The sequence below is a fragment of the Cydia pomonella genome, chromosome 2 (genome assembly GCF_033807575.1).
Source record: "Cydia pomonella isolate Wapato2018A chromosome 2, ilCydPomo1, whole genome shotgun sequence".
Classification (NCBI taxonomy): domain Eukaryota; kingdom Metazoa; phylum Arthropoda; class Insecta; order Lepidoptera; family Tortricidae; genus Cydia; species Cydia pomonella.
This window is the reverse complement of record NC_084704.1, coordinates 36,533,852-36,549,732: the sequence shown is the minus strand read 5'-3', so window position 1 is coordinate 36,549,732 and position 15,881 is coordinate 36,533,852. Positions and strand designations below refer to the sequence as shown.

General features: G+C 42.2%; 1 protein-coding gene across 1 annotated transcript; it reads left to right on the top strand.

Moving 5' to 3' along the window:
- The first annotated feature begins 1,301 nt into the window (after nt 1-1,301).
- Nucleotides 1,302-15,012, top strand: LOC133515570 (protein borderless-like). Its single transcript, XM_061848134.1, has 9 exons — nt 1,302-1,675; nt 3,489-3,767; nt 4,068-4,258; nt 4,546-4,764; nt 6,501-6,733; nt 7,261-7,463; nt 8,442-8,579; nt 9,053-9,214; nt 14,298-15,012. Exons 1-9 carry the CDS (start codon nt 1,327-1,329, stop codon nt 14,543-14,545), a joined length of 2,022 nt encoding a protein of 673 aa, XP_061704118.1. The 5' UTR covers nt 1,302-1,326; the 3' UTR covers nt 14,546-15,012.
- The last annotated feature ends 869 nt before the right edge of the window (nt 15,013-15,881 follow it).

The following is a 15,881-nucleotide window of genomic DNA, read 5'->3' as shown; positions in this document are numbered from 1 at the left end:
TAATAATGCTTCGGTAAAGACTATTACAAGATGTGTTGTATTCTCAGTGATCAAGATTTTGGAGAGTTCGTAAATCTAACAATTTTTAAACAACTAAGTGCGTCACATGTCACATAGGTATATTTAATTATTTTGCAGTTGGTACTGTGAAGTTACTGCCGGCCTAGCCAAGGTGACAATCGCTATCGCTTCGACAACGAAACGCTTTGTGTCTCTCTATCACTCTTCCATATTAGTACGACAGTGACAGTTGCGTTTCGATCGCTACGGAGCGTAAGCGATTTGCACGTTGGCTAAGCGGCCTGATGTTAACTTATAGGCAAATGTATACTACAATGGCATTCTGGCAGATTTCTGTATATAACGCCAGTCTTATCAAACTGTTCACAATTCCGTTCTAAATTCTAAACATGAAGTACACTTATAAGTTGACATACACTCAACAGCACCGATCTAATGGGACACTTCATCTGTAAATTTCCTCATAATGTAACCCGTTTTCACTCCTGTTGTTTAGTTTCGTTGTGTATTTGGTATGCAGTGCAGTAGGGCGGTGCGCGTGGGATGCGCGGCAATCGTCCACTTTACGCACTCCCGCGGCCGCGCGCCCTCATTAGCCCATTAACACCTAACGAGACCATTGTCTCGAGTGCCGGCCACTACTTCTATGACTGGGAGCCACCAACGCCAAGCGCTCCCAACTCAACCCCCTTTACTTATATAATTTTGTAGGTATGTTTGCGGTGGAATCTGAATCGCAGTCTTGCAGCATTCCTGCAACCACCACGTTACCCAATCCCCCTCGTTATTACTTGTGTCCATTATCTGTTGGATAGAGGTCTCTGGCATTGAATACATAACGTTTGCTAGTCATCGTAGGATATGCTGGAATTGTGGATGATATGGTGGAATACGAGTACCTGGAGCGTAAACTAAAGAGGCCTTTGTCACCGTCTATACCTAGGTATAGGTTGTCACACATGACACATCCCACCACACAAATCATCCCACTGATTGGTATAGGTAGAGAGGGGAGAAAGGTCTCACACAGCATGCAAAGTTGGGTCCTAGTTCAATTGGATCGACTTAAATCCTTCATACACCTCTTTGAGCCTTTTCACAAGTCTACTCACGGTGTTTTACGATGCCGAAAAGCATTGGTAAATGTTATTTGATTACACTATTAGCTTCGAGAAACTGCTTGTTATAACTCGGCCGCGTAGCCATCACATCAGCTCCAATTTGGAAGCACACGTTACAGCTCGACTATCAATTTACAATGTTGTGTAATTTTAATAGCAGCATTTTCTTGTTGTGCAGGGTGAGATGGTGCTATCTTGGCTGAGCGGCTGGGAGTCGGCGGCGGTGGGCGAGCGCTGGAGCGGGCGCGCGCGGCGCGTGGGGGGCGGCGCGCTGGGCGGCGGCAGCCTCAACGTGTCCTCCGTGCGCGAGTCCGACGCCGGCCTCTTCCGCTGCCGCGTGTCCTTCCCCAACCGCAGCCCGCCCTCGCGCAACAACGGCACCTTCTACTACCTCGACGTGGACGGTGAGTGCAGCCCCAACGTGTCCTCCGTGCGCGACTCCGACGCCGGCCTCTTCCGCTGCCGCGTGTCCTTCCCCAACCGCAGCCCGCCCTCGCGCAACAACGGCACCTTCTACTACCTCGACGTGGACGGTGAGTGCAGCCCCAACGTGTCCTCCGTGCGCGAGTCCGACGCCGGCCTCTTCCGCTGACGCTTGTCACTAATACTACTAATTACTGTTGTGTGTCAGTTACTACTTTACTGTCCTAGGTGACTTAGCAGCGAATCGCACTCGATATATTGGAAGTTATTCCGGCTTGATACTTTTATATTATGTCATTTTTCAATTTCAATTTATTTATTTGTAACCAAGTACAAAACACATATAACTTAATGCTGGTTGTAGGTACAGTAGGTATTACGTGGACGTCGTGGACCGTAGGTAGGTACTACATAAAACTAATTTTAATCAAATGGTAAATTATATAATGCGAATTATTCCGTTATTGAATAAAAATTCCATAAAAGTAATAATAATAATAATTCAGCCTATATACGTCCCACTGCTGGGCACAGGCCTCCTCTCGTGCGCGAGAGGGCTCGGGCTATAGTCCCCACGCTAGCCCAATGCATGCAGGTTTCCTCACGATGTTTTCCTTCACCGAAAAGCTAGTGGTAAATATCAAATGATATTTCGTACATAAGTTCCGAAAAACTCATTGGTGCGAGCCAGGATTTGAACTCGCGACCTCCGGATTGAAAGTCAGACGTCATATCCACTCGGCCACCACCGCTTCCATAAAAGTATTTCATAAAAATAATTTGATCGTCACAAGAAAAAAAAGCGGCCAAGTGCGAGTCGGACTCGCCCATGAAGGGTTCCGTTCCATTTATGACGTATTAAAAAAAACTAGATCTCATTCAAACCAATTTTCGGTGGAAGTTTGCATAGTAATGAATATCATATATTTTTTTTTAGATTTTTCATTCTGTTATTTTAGAAGTTACAGGGGGGGGGGGGACACACACATTTTTTCACTTTGGAAGTGTAATGAGTACAAAGTGTTATTTTGTCCTAAAGGCTACAGGAATGTAATTCGATTTTAAAATTTTGTAAATTGCATCCTATAATTTGCCAACATAAATTATGCTCGCTTCTATTTCTTAATCGGTTCAGGGGATCCTCTGGCCTTTAGGAGAAAGAACACTTTTGTATGTAAAAAAATACAGTAGAATCCGTTTATTATGACATCGAAAGGAATTGACAAACACGTCATAATAAGCGGACGTCATACAAAACGTTTTGTGAAATGAAAAACCTTTTTTATGTAAATATGTATGTACTTAAGTATTTTAATACAGAAACATAGTAAATACATATGTCTACATACATATTAAATCAAAATCAAAATTGTACATAATCAGCACATTATAACACATACAAGTGTATTTTTTACTGTAAGAAATCTGTAATTTTTGACTGCTTTTGTTTTTTCATTTTATTGTAAAAACAGTCTGTAATAGTATTGTCATTATAACCGGACATAATTTATTAAAAATGGGTCATAATAAGCGACATGTCACTGTAAGGGAAGTCATTATATCCGACTTTTTTATAAAGAATTTTATATGAAAACCAAACTTCGTGGTGTAATTACGTCATAATAACCGGTTGGTCAATATAGGCGGAGTCACAATAAACGGATTCTACTGTAAGTATAACGGGTTAGCACTGGCACGTTATCTTTTCGCGGATAATTTTGTATTTGTTAAGCCGGTTAAACCGCACTTCAAATGCCTTTTTAAATGTATGCTGTATGCACGGTTATATGAATCTGTTCCTCTGTTTATTTCAATCGATTGTGATGGCGCATTTATAGCCTTCGACAGCGCTGTTTTTGCATTGCGTTGGCGACGATAGAAGGCAAATAGACTGTCTATTAAATGCGCTGGTATACTTTGCAGGCGGTACAGTGATAGCAGTGCCGCCGGTGAACGTGACAGTGGTGGAGGGCGAGCGCGCGGAGCTAGAGTGCGGCGCCAAGGAGCCAGATGCCCTAGTGCAGTGGAGCCGCGAAGGGCAGCCGCTGTCCGAGCTAAGCGAACTATATGCGCGCGCCGAGCTGCCCGCCAACGGCTCGCTGGTGCTGATGAACGCGCTCGCCGCCGACGCCGGCCTCTACGAGTGCAGCGTGCAGCACGAGGACCGCCAGCAGACCGCCGAGGCCTACCTCGACGTGCAGTGTAAGTGCATCGAAACATAATGTGTTATACAAAATCGTAGCATAGTTGCAGCTAATTTCACTAATCGTTCTTTCAAGAGCCGGAGAAGAAGGGCTGCGCTGCCGTCCTCAAACTAAATGGCGGAAGTGTTCCAGAGTAGTAGACTACTAACTACTACTCTGGAACGCTTTACCCACCTTTTGGTTTAAGGCAGAGTGACAGCAGTTCCTTGGGGAGGACGTATCTCCGTTTCATCACTTATAAATAGGTATTTACATGTTTAGAAAATGCATTTACCTAAAATTTACATTATTATTTCAGACAAAGCAAAGGTGGTGTACGCTCCCGACGAGCGCTACCTGCCGCTGGGCAAGCCGGCGAGCTTGGACTGCCACTTTAGCGCCAATCCACCGCTTACCAACCTGCGCTGGGAGAAGGACGGCTTCCTCTTCGACCCCTACAACGTGCCCGGTGTCTTCTACAGCCGCAACGGCAGTCTGCTGTTCAATAGAGTGAGTGTCAAGTTCCCAATGGCCTCCATCAGTAACAATTATTTAAGTAGGCATATTACCTACAATGCGCTTATGAACGTCACATAAATCTACACCGGCTCTAACCCTACACCTCTGACCCGAGAAAATTTAAATCCCACATCTTTCTGTTTATACGTATAAGTCCATACCTTGAAGTCTAAAATTTCTCGCCCATTATTTCTTGCTCATGTTGACTGTGGAGGAAGGTTTGTATATTGGTTAGCATCAGTAAATAAGTTACAAGCTGACCATGATGATGTTTGTAGGTGGACGAGTCCCACGAGGGCCAGTACTCGTGCACGGCGTACAACGCGCTGGGGTCCTCGGGCCCGTCGCCGCGCGTGCGCGTGCGCGTGCAGCGGCCGCCCGTGCTGCTGACGCGGCCGCAGCCGCTGTACCTGGCGCGCCTCGGCCAGCCGCTCGCGCTGCCCTGCGCCGCCGCGCACCAGCCGCACCACGACCCGCCCCGTGTCATCTGGAGCCGCGTGAGTACATCTACTCCACCTTCCTCATCACCGAGGGTCGTGGTTATCTCTAGACCTATCTTTCCTTTGATAATCTGTCGCCCGTCTCTTTCTACTCGTCGTCGAGTGGAGAGCATAGTGGACCATGAATGAGTGAGAGTGAATTAACTCGGATCGGGGCATTGGGCTCCTGTATTTCGGTCGATCATCTTCGACGTTATCGGTGACAACCGGCTTCTCTAGGTGTATTAGTCTGTCCGATTTCTTAGATTAAGGACGGACGGACAGCGGAGTCTCAGTAATAGGGTCCCGTTTGACCCTTTGGGTACGAAATCCTAAAAAACGTACAGACTATAAAAGATGTAAATTTTCTGCAGCGATGCATGTGCACTTTGATCTGACCCAAAACAACATCTCTGTGCAGCAATGCATCTGTACTTTGGTCTAAAAAGTAGGATGTTTTCTTGCACACGCATCGCAATTTCCCGTAATTAATAATAAGATCCATACTATCGATAATTTTAATTTTTTCGTTCACAGTAAAAAATCGTATTCTATTTGTTCTCGTATTCTTTCAATTGATATTTTGGTATCGAACTCTTTGACAAACCCTTGGCAATACCATCAGGAGGGAGGGGGGGGGGGGCGAAACCGGCGACACTTAGAAATGTAGTTAACATTAGTATTATGGATCGAGACACCTACTTTTGCGTAAAGTTGACTTCCGATTATGCAAACTACACCACCAGATGTCACTGTAAAATTGCTACAACATTACAAAGGTTGCATATACGTCGTAGTATGTCAAGGCCTATCTTTATTCGCACTTCGGCTCTTTCTGGTCCTGTAATATGTAGAAATACATTTGTTACGCTGCTGACGCTGTAGACCGAGGACATAAAAAAATTATGATGTAGATACAGATGTGGTGGTCGTACGAGTAGCAGTCTCGTGTTTACAAAAGCTGCCGGAATTAAATGAGTTGCAGATCCACATATACACGCAAAAACCATTCCATTCCATGCTACTCTATTGCCAATGCACTCGGTACGTGTTTGCCATGTCCTTAGTATAGAAGACAGTGAATGGACTCCTGTTTGGTCAGATTTAACCGATGTCGCAAGTGTGTGCCTGAAACTCACTCGTTGCAGGTTCAATATAGGTTGCAAAAATCGTTGTAAACATTAAAAGAAAATTACCTATTTAATAGACGTGGCAAATTAATTTTAAAACTTCTTTTCTAAAATCCCTAGCACAGAGAAATTAAAATTAATGGAGTAATTTCTTCCGACATAGCAGTGGAGATGGGAGTACCCCAAGGATCTATTTTAGGCCCATTTTTATTCGAGTCGTTGTATGTCGATGACCTGCTATATGGTAAGCCCAAATTAGGCATTGTTATGTTTGCTTACGATACTTCTTTATTGATCAACGTTAATCAGAGAGATACTGAGTTTGTTGAACCAAACAATACCCTGCTATCCATGATATCAGACTGGTTTGCTGCCAATAATTTAGTACTGAATCCGAGTAAAACGAAATGTATATGGTTCTCACTAATAAACTCAGCAACTGAAAATTTAGAGTCTAATTAAATGGTCAAAATTTAGAATTTGTTAAGACTACTGTTTTAAAACTTCATAACTGCCTCCACTATGTCAGCTGCTACTTTTTGGGCATTGTTTACAGGGACCCTGACTCGAAAGAAGAATAACAACATGTGAATATTGTATGACGCTAGCCTGCGCTTCTTGCAGAAAGACGGAGCACCCCTGCCAGACGAGCGCTTCACGTTGGAGGAGGGCAAGCTGAGCATCAGCGCCGTGGCGGAGGAGGACCGCGGTGTGCTGGTCTGTACCGTCAGCAACGAGGCGGCCGATGTCAGTGCCGAGACCGAGCTGCTCATCGAGAACCTGCCGCCGCGCGCGCCCTACAACCTCACCGCGCGCGCCACCGCCCACGCTATACAGCTCACCTGGGTTCCTGGCAGGTAGTGTCGGTCTAACTTTTCTTAAATATTGTTGCCTTTGAAGACTGTTTTTTTAAAATTAGTGTTGCTTATCTCAATATATTTATATAAAACATTAAAGAATTTTAATATTGATATGCGTCACTATAAGATGCTGTTAATTATTACGTAACAACTTAATGCTTCGAGTACGGAGATTCCAGACACAATTGATTTTCAATTGTTATGGACCACGATCGTGGTCTTAGAGACTGGACGTATTAAGACAGAAAGTCGCTTAAGTAGAGACTGAATAAATTAATAACCGACTTGGTATTACGTGGATCTCACAACTTTTTACCGCAGAACAACTGAGTTGCGAGACTTGGTTTTTTTGACAAGTATTGTTTTTGATGGGATACTCTTTATACCTAATTAGAAGGATCAAGTCCTTCTCAGATAGGGATAACTTTCTCACTCAACGCAGCCGTCGTGGAGGTTTATGGACATGTGTCGTTGGGCTGTTGAGTAGAGATGTTCCAATTCAGTACAAACTCAAATTCACCCAGACGCGGCGTGGACGCGGAGTATACGGTGTGGTACCGCGAGCGCGCGGCGCACGAGTGGCGCACGTTGCGGCTGCTGTCACGCGGCGTCACCGAGGCCTCGCTTACGAATCTCCGGGCTTCCACCCCGCACGAACTGCGTGTGCTGGCCACCGACAGCCTCGGCGACGGACTGTTCAGCAAGCCCCTCTTCGTCACAACCCTAGGTCAGTGGCTCCCTCGGTCGGTCGGCACCGAGGCCTGCACCCCGCACGTGTTGCTAGGGCCTCGTCGATGAAAAATTTCATAAAGTCTCAAGAGAAAACGCAAGGAGAGCTCGACTCTGTCCAATCTATAATTTCAAACCGGCCAAAAAGGTTAAGATTCTGAAATACAGATGTCTTCCCGAGTATATTTTCATGCCGTTTGGGGTTGAGACCCAAGGGTCAAGGGCCAAGGCCTGTGGGGCCCTAATGGTCTACAACTTTTAGCTATCCTAATGGTCTACAACTTTTAGCTATCCGACTTCACTGGCGACCCAAGAGCTGGCAACTTTCTCGCGCAACGTATTTAGCATTACAATTCAGCGGGGAAATGCTGGCAGCATCCTCAGCACCATGCCAAAGAGGCCAAGTATTCGCAATAAATATAGAGTCTTTATTTCCGCATGACACACACGACATACTACATGGTCCGCCGCGTCCATGGTGCCTTGTGTAGTTTGTAGTTGGAGAAAAATAATTCTATCGGAAAATTACTTACATTCCAAGGGGCTGATTTTTAAATTTCGAGCGCTCGAATGCGTCACAAAACGGCGAAACGATATTTTAGAAACACGAGCAATAGAAATTGGGAATCTAGTGGTATTGACCACTCGTTTTCAATTATATTATTAGAATTTAAATGCCTAGTAGTGGAGATAAATTGAAGGAAATTACACGAAATCGAGCACTCGAATTTCAAAATCGTCCCCCAGATCTTTTTTGTGGGAACATAAGAGAACCATTGATATAAATTATAAGTTTTTTAAGACGGAGGAGGCAAACGAGCAGATGACTCGCCTGATTGCTGCTATTACTGTAGCCTATGTAGGGGTTGCATGTGCTTTAAGGTTCGAAGGTTGTATCGGCGGGAATAGCGCGGGGCGGCCGTTCATTCCACAGTTAATTCCACTGAGGACTGCCAACCACCCATGTTGTTTTCAGATCCCGACGTTGACGAAAGCGAAGCGGCATTCGTGGCAGCCGTGACGGAGACGAGTGACGGCGCAGCCACCGCGGGCGAGGACGAACTCGAGGAGGACATCGCCAACGCAGGCGACGTGGCACAGGAGACAATTACAGGTATTTGCCCAAACAGGAGGCAGTTGCAGGTATTAGGTTATCGGCTGGATCAGCGACGCCACTGCGGGCGAAGAAGAACTCGAGGAGGACATTGCCGAGGCAGGCGATGTGGCACATGAGGCAGTTGCAGGTAATAGGTGTCTGACACAAGAGTAATTTGCGGGTAGGTTACTGGTAGACGAGCGACGGCGCAGCCACCGCAGGCGACAAAGAACTCGAAAAGGACATCGCCCACACCGGCTCGAGTTTTATTTTTGGAATAGGCACCACAATAGTCCTTATTGGAGAAAATTGGAGTATGCACTAGTTTTTACAAAAGCGACTTGCATCTGACATTGCAGAGGGGAAACTATAGGCCTTATTGGGAATAGTTAGGTTTCTTCACGATGTTTTCCTTCACTAAAAAGCGACTCCTAAAATATGAAATGATTTTTCGATTTTTACGATTTTAACCATGTGCGCTATTATTGTAGATGCAGGTCACCTGGAGGTGACTGTTCGGCTGCTGGACGAGGCCGCGTTGGTGCGCTGGGCGGGCGCGGGCCCCGGCCGCTGTGACCTGCGCTGGTACCGCGATGAACAAGCTGGTCGTCGGTTACTGGCTACCGCACACACCCACCACGACCACCTGCTGGGTAAGGGGGGACTGCTAGACGACTTGCGACCTGCGCTGGTAACGCCACGAGCATACAATTAGGTGTCTACTGGACGCCGCGCACATCCACCACCACCACTGACTCGTGCCTGGAGAGGATTATGTGGTCGGATAAGGTGAAGAGTCATTGCTGGACGGTCACGCAGGCCTGCTGATCTGGGCGCTGTCTCATACGCCGACGACTACAACGGCCACTTTGCTACCACTACACACTTATCACAAGCATCATCCCCAGTAGGTACATAAAATGCTGAAACGAAGCCGAAGCTGCCTGTAGTTACATAAAGTATGGTATATTTCAGAAATCAGAAATCAGAAATAGGTATTTATTGTGCAAACTGTGTAGGTACAAGAATATTAGGTACATTTTTTGATGAGTATCAACAGTTTTACCCTTCTCGGGTATACAATTATTTTTAACTTAAGGTGGTTCGACTAGGTTACCCAAAGCTTAAACCTCACTAGATGGCGCCACAATTGCAAATTTTGAGTTTTAATTTTTTTGTGGAGTAGTCTTGGTATTTCTATACTGTAAATTATGTTTAGCGCACTCTTTTAATAAATATTGAACTATTAAAACAAACATTGAACACTTCATTGTACAAAAACTACCCCTTAATGTCGACAGAATGTTTCTTGACTCTATTTCTAAGTATCACTCACACATTCAAACAGTCGTACTGGGATCCTTGTAGTAGACAATTTGGCACAGCGTGAGTAGGCTTCAATAGCGTTGCGTACGTGGAAATACATGCAAGAGGATGTGGGTTCGAGACTCATTTTTTTTTTTTGTTATCAGTATTATCAAGTACCTATTATTAATAAATTATTTTATGAGAAATATGAGAGTTTTTCCATAAAAATATTAAAAATCTCATTCTCACACATCATGATCAATCCTAGTGCTATAAAAACCCGAAAATTTGTATTAAAATTTCAATACTGTTTAGTATTAAAGTATTAAATATGTTTAGTATACAATAGTAATATAGTTTTACACTGAAATTTCTTTCACACTAAAATGTGACGTAATGGTATGGATATTTTAGGATATTTTTTTTTAATGCTAGGGTGGAGAAGATTCTAAGTAGAATGAACCTAAGAAAGTCCAAATTTGTAAGTCAGATTTTCCGGTATTTTTTTCAAAAAAAAACGCTGGTTTGTTCTAAAATTAAAGCAATCCCTTACTGCCCAGCCTTTAAAAAAGTAGGTACTATTTTACACTAGAATTAAAACATTTTTTTACGATACATTTAATTAAATTACAGTGAGTTACAAAATTGCATGGTGTTCTATTTATAACCATTATAAAAAGAAATGAGATATTTACCATTTTTGTTTATATTATTGATTTCCCGATATTTTGACACAACTAGAAGTTTCACAGAATGCCTAGAGATAGAAAATTATTTATTTATTTTATTTATTGTCAATTTCATTCAACGGATCACATCATATTCAATTTATGTGTTTATGTATTGCATTGTTTTCTACCTAGTTGGTTATTAAATTCTGTTACTGCAATAATCTTTATCTACATAAAATATACCAACGAAAGTTTAATAAAGTATATATTAAAATGAAGTACACAAAATCAGGAATTACATATGACAATATCATTCAAAATCGCCTCCTCTGGCTTTGACACAGGCCCTCAAACGACGAGGCCAGTCATCAATAGCGGCACGCACGATTGTCATGTCTAATTCCGTCACTGTCTTAACTATGGCCCGCTTGAGGGAGTTAAGATTTGTGTGGGGTTTAGCACAGGCTTTCTCCTCAATAACCTGCTATATGGCATAATCCAGGGGGTTAAGGTCCGGGCTGGAGGACGGCCAGTCTTCGTGGGCAATAAAGTCAATTTTGTTCCTTCGAAACCAGGCTTGAGTTGTTTTTGCCTTATGTGCAGGAGCTGAGTCCTGTTCAAAGATCCATGGCTGGTTTTGAAATAGGGTGTGGCTTAAGGGCTTCACTATTGGTTCGAGAACGGTTTCCAGTTTCCGGTTTTCACACATTTTTCACAGAAATGAATCTGTGTTAGCCCCGAGTATGATACACCCAAAATCATGTTTGGCGGGTGCCCACATTTGTGCAACGCAATAGGGTTGTTTCCATCTACAAATCTTAGGGCATAATTGTATCCCAATAAATTCTTTTGGATTATAAGAACATGTTAAACTACTTTTAGGGGACCTGTAATGACCATATTTTTGTAAATATTGAATTTAAAATATCTTTTGGCACATGTCACGTGACCAAACTCGAAACGTCATTGAAGATTCTGATGACGTCACAACTCTCGGATTGACACTGTTGACAGTTAGGCGATTAACAACAAATGACAAATATCAGTTGACAGTTCGTATCTTCTACGTGTGTATGTAGTTATGTGTCAAACCACAAACTTTGACGTCACACAATTTTCAAAGAGCGTTTTGGGCGCGAAAGCATCTGTCAAAATATATTTTGTTAATTTAACATATTTAAAGCCGTTTTTAGTATAAAAGTTGAATTTTAAGGCAACTTTTAGTTAATATAGAAAGTAATACAAGCGTCTCAAAAAATTGGAATACGATTCTCTTTTAGGCCCCAATTCATTATAGATACGACGAGATAAGCGTTATGTGTGGTACTTATATAATTATAGCTCACAAATCCACCACATTATGTCATTTTTTATTTTATCGGTAGCATTTGTTTTAACGGAAATAAAGAGGTTGCGAATCGAGTAACAGAACTTCAGAACAGATATCATTTGATATTTACCAGTCGCTTTTCGGTGAAGGAAAACATCGTGAGGAAACTGGACTAATCCCAACAGGCTTAGTTTCACCCTCTGGGTTGGAAGGTCAGATGTCAGTGGCTTTCGTAAAAACTAGTGCCTATGCCAAATCTTGGGATTAGTTGTCAAAGCGGACCCCAGGCTCCATTGAGCCGTGGCAATATACTGGGACAACGCTAGGAAGAAAGAAAGAAATCGAGTAACAGAACTTAGTAACCAACTAGGTATAATAGTTATGATGTAAATGTCCATATCATGTTGGAGTCATATATTAGCCAACTAATTTTTCAAGATCAATACACTTAGCTCCCTTAGGTTTTCGCCTAAGTACCTACAATCTCGGGCAAAATTGAGTTTTATAAAAGTGAACTAGTTTCTAGGTCATATTTTCTATGAATTGGTCATATTTGTAGACTCCAATTACAGTTACACTTTTCCTGGTTTTTCGCGGACCAGAATATCGATGATTTTTGTAACTTGATTTAGACGTTGCTATAATTTTCAATCCAAAAACACATAAAATCACAATTCAGAACATGCGGCAGCGTTGTTTTCTATCAAGTACCTCAAGCACCAGGGCGGCTACCGGGAAAATCGAAATTCGTCAATTTCGGGCATTTTTCTCTGTCACTCTAATTACGTCTTAGTGAGAGTAAAAGAGAAAGATCCCCGCAATTTGCGAATTTAGGTTTTCGCGGTAGGCCCCCAGGTCCTGTCAAATTTCAGCAGTGTTGCCAGGTGAGCGGAAGATAATTATCGTACTTGAGTGTCAATATTATTGTACCGTTGAAAAAAATATCGTACGCCAAACAAAAAGGCAGCCCCTAAAAATGTCTAGCAAAATAAGCTTAAATTTCCAATTAATAATAAAATAAAGACAATTTTCGTCTAAATTGCGCAAAAAATCTGTTTATGTTTGTGTATTTTTGGGATAGACTCAAACGGTATACAGGAAATTGATACATTTTAAACTTTAAACTTACACCAAGGAGCCGAACACCCAAAAGATACTAATTTTAGCCTATTTCTGAGAGAAAGTGTCATATTTTGCTTCAAATTACTAGACTTTTAAGGTGGCATCATCCAAGGGCTGAAATTATAGTACTTTAGTGTACGATAATGCTCTTTGGAACATTACGTCATACCGGGGCCCAAATTATCGTACATGTACGACAATTATCGTACGCCTGGTCACACTGAGTGTCAGTGTCGACAGAGTCAGCTAAAAACGCGTCAAACATCGCAACGTCGCGCCGATGGCCGTTCGAGGCATGGAGTGGCAACGCCGCAATGTATTTGTACACGACATTTGTCACACACACATGAGTAAAATTTATAAAAATATAACGTTGATTATTGCATGATTTCTGTATGAAACAAAGTTTTTCTATTAATTTAGCGCAAATGAATATTCGAAAGTAGATAGATGCGCAACTATTTATGTAATAATATTGTGTAATTAATTAATAAATAGCGATTGTTTTTTGTATGAAAATCGAACCACCTTAAACTAGGTTTTAATATTTTATCTTAAACTATATTTTAATATACATTTAGGTTTACATAGTTATAAAATTCTTTTAAATTATAGAAAACTTTGTCAATTAAAAAGTTTTTTAAGCATCTTTTAAAAGTATTTCCTTCGAGGCTTTTTATTTCGTTTGGCAGATGGTTGAAGACATTAATAGCAGATATGAACGTACTTTTTTTATATATTGAGGTGCTAGTTCTCGGAAGTACCATATTGTACTTATATTGTGATCTGATATTTTCTTTGCATGAACGCTTTGTGAAATATTCAGGGTGTTTTTTTACAAATAGGCTTAATTCTAATATATAAATACCGGTAAGGGTCAAAAAGCGCTTCTCTCTAAACACTTCACGTAGCGATTCATCCATGTACATTCTAAAAACAGTTTTTAAGCATCTTTTCTGCAATATAAATGTTTTATCAACAACAACAGAATTTCCCCAAAAAATTACTCCGTACGTCAGTAATGGGTAGACTGTTCCATAATATGCACTGATAACAATTTTTTCGGAGCAAGTTTCTGACAATATCGATAAAGCATAGCATCTACTAGAATTTTTTTTATTTAGCTCATTTATATGTGCCTTCCAATTTAAATGTGTATCTATTTCAACGCCGAGAAAACTAACATGGATTACGTCATCTACTGACATATTTGCATTTGACGCTACAATAGATTCAGGCACAGTTTTATAATTTCTAAATTGTATAAGTTTAGTTATTTATATCAGATTGCGTCTGTTTGTACAGTGAGCTCGGTGGAGGAGGGCGCGCGGTACTGGGCGTCGGTGGGCTGCGGCGACGCGCGCGGCGGCGCCGGCGTGTCGGTGCCCGCGTACTCGCGGCTGCGCGCCGTGGCGGGCGGCTGCGCGGCGGCGGCGCTGCTGCTGGCGGCGGCGGCGGCGGCGCTCGTGCTGCTGCGCCGCCGCCTGCCGTGCGCGCGCCGCCCGAGAGCCGCGCCGCAGCTGCCGCCGCCGCCGCCCAAGCGACGATATTGACCAGTGACTGCTGAACTCTAAATTAATTACTTTTAAGTATGGGCCATACGAAACGTAGAGGTGAAAAATCAAAAATATGTCTGCGTGGTCTCCTTTTATTAGTAAGTTACTTTTTTCTTCCAAAATTGGAACTGTGAAGAATTTACAAATATTTATTTGTACCTCTTAAGTATTCTTAGGGATTAAGATGCATGAAAACAGTAATGTATAAAATGTGTATAATGGTCTTTATTCATAAGCGTTAGGTGGCGTTAGTGTGACCGAATGTTAGTAAATTATTTCCAAAGCGTTCCCTAGTCAGCTCCCTAGTTCTGCGGAAATTGAGATCTACATATACCTACACACCTTATGTACCTACTTACCTACGGTATGCATTGTAGAAATGAGTAAGTTATTTGATTTCTCGGCAATAAGTATATTTTTTTAATGAAAATAAATGATAAGAAAAAATAGGCTATAACTAACAATCGCTGGAAATGTTTCATTTATTTCTCACGACGAATTATCGATGACTCAAGTCTCCCATCTCCGTTGGATAACATCCACAAACTACCAAGGAAGTTATTAACTATGCCCAGCATCTTGAACAGACAGCATCAAATAGATAGTGACGGCCAAAATATCCTAATATAATTATGCCTAATATTATCTAGCCTAATAATAATAAAGTGTTAAAAAAGTTGTGGAACTTTAAAAAATGTAGAAGTATCAATTCCTTGTGAGGACTGTGTATCCATCCACCAGAGAAAGCAGTAGCAAAGGTTTCTATTGTTGTTTCTATTAGTGCATTTATTTAAAGCGCGCACCGTGCCCTGCACCAACACCTTGTTCAGCTACGAGTATGTATAAACAGACTATGACTAAGAAAGACTTTCAGGGCCAGATTTAGGGGAGGGGAAATTTACCATTAAATTTGGAAAATAATTTGGGACCAGGGGGGCCTCCACTCCTTTATTGCCCGAGGACTCCAGACCTCTAAATCCGGCATTGAAGACTTTATATATACTTATTGACTGAGAAGGTACAACTGCACCCAGCCATGCATGCAAAGGTTTAATGAGTTTAATCAACCCAAACACAAGATTGAACTGTGAAAAGATAAGCCTGATTAATTCAGGCAGACGATGTTACATGCGATACGGGCGAAGTTCATTGGGTTTTTTATAATACATAATAATAAATAATAACAATTCAGCCTATATACGTCCCACTGCTGGGCACAGGCCTCCTCCCATGCACGAGAGGGCTTGGGCTATAGTCCCCACGCTAGCCCAATACAATCTTTATACAATTTAATGAAAATTTATCTGGATGATCCTAAAGTGATATACAGGGT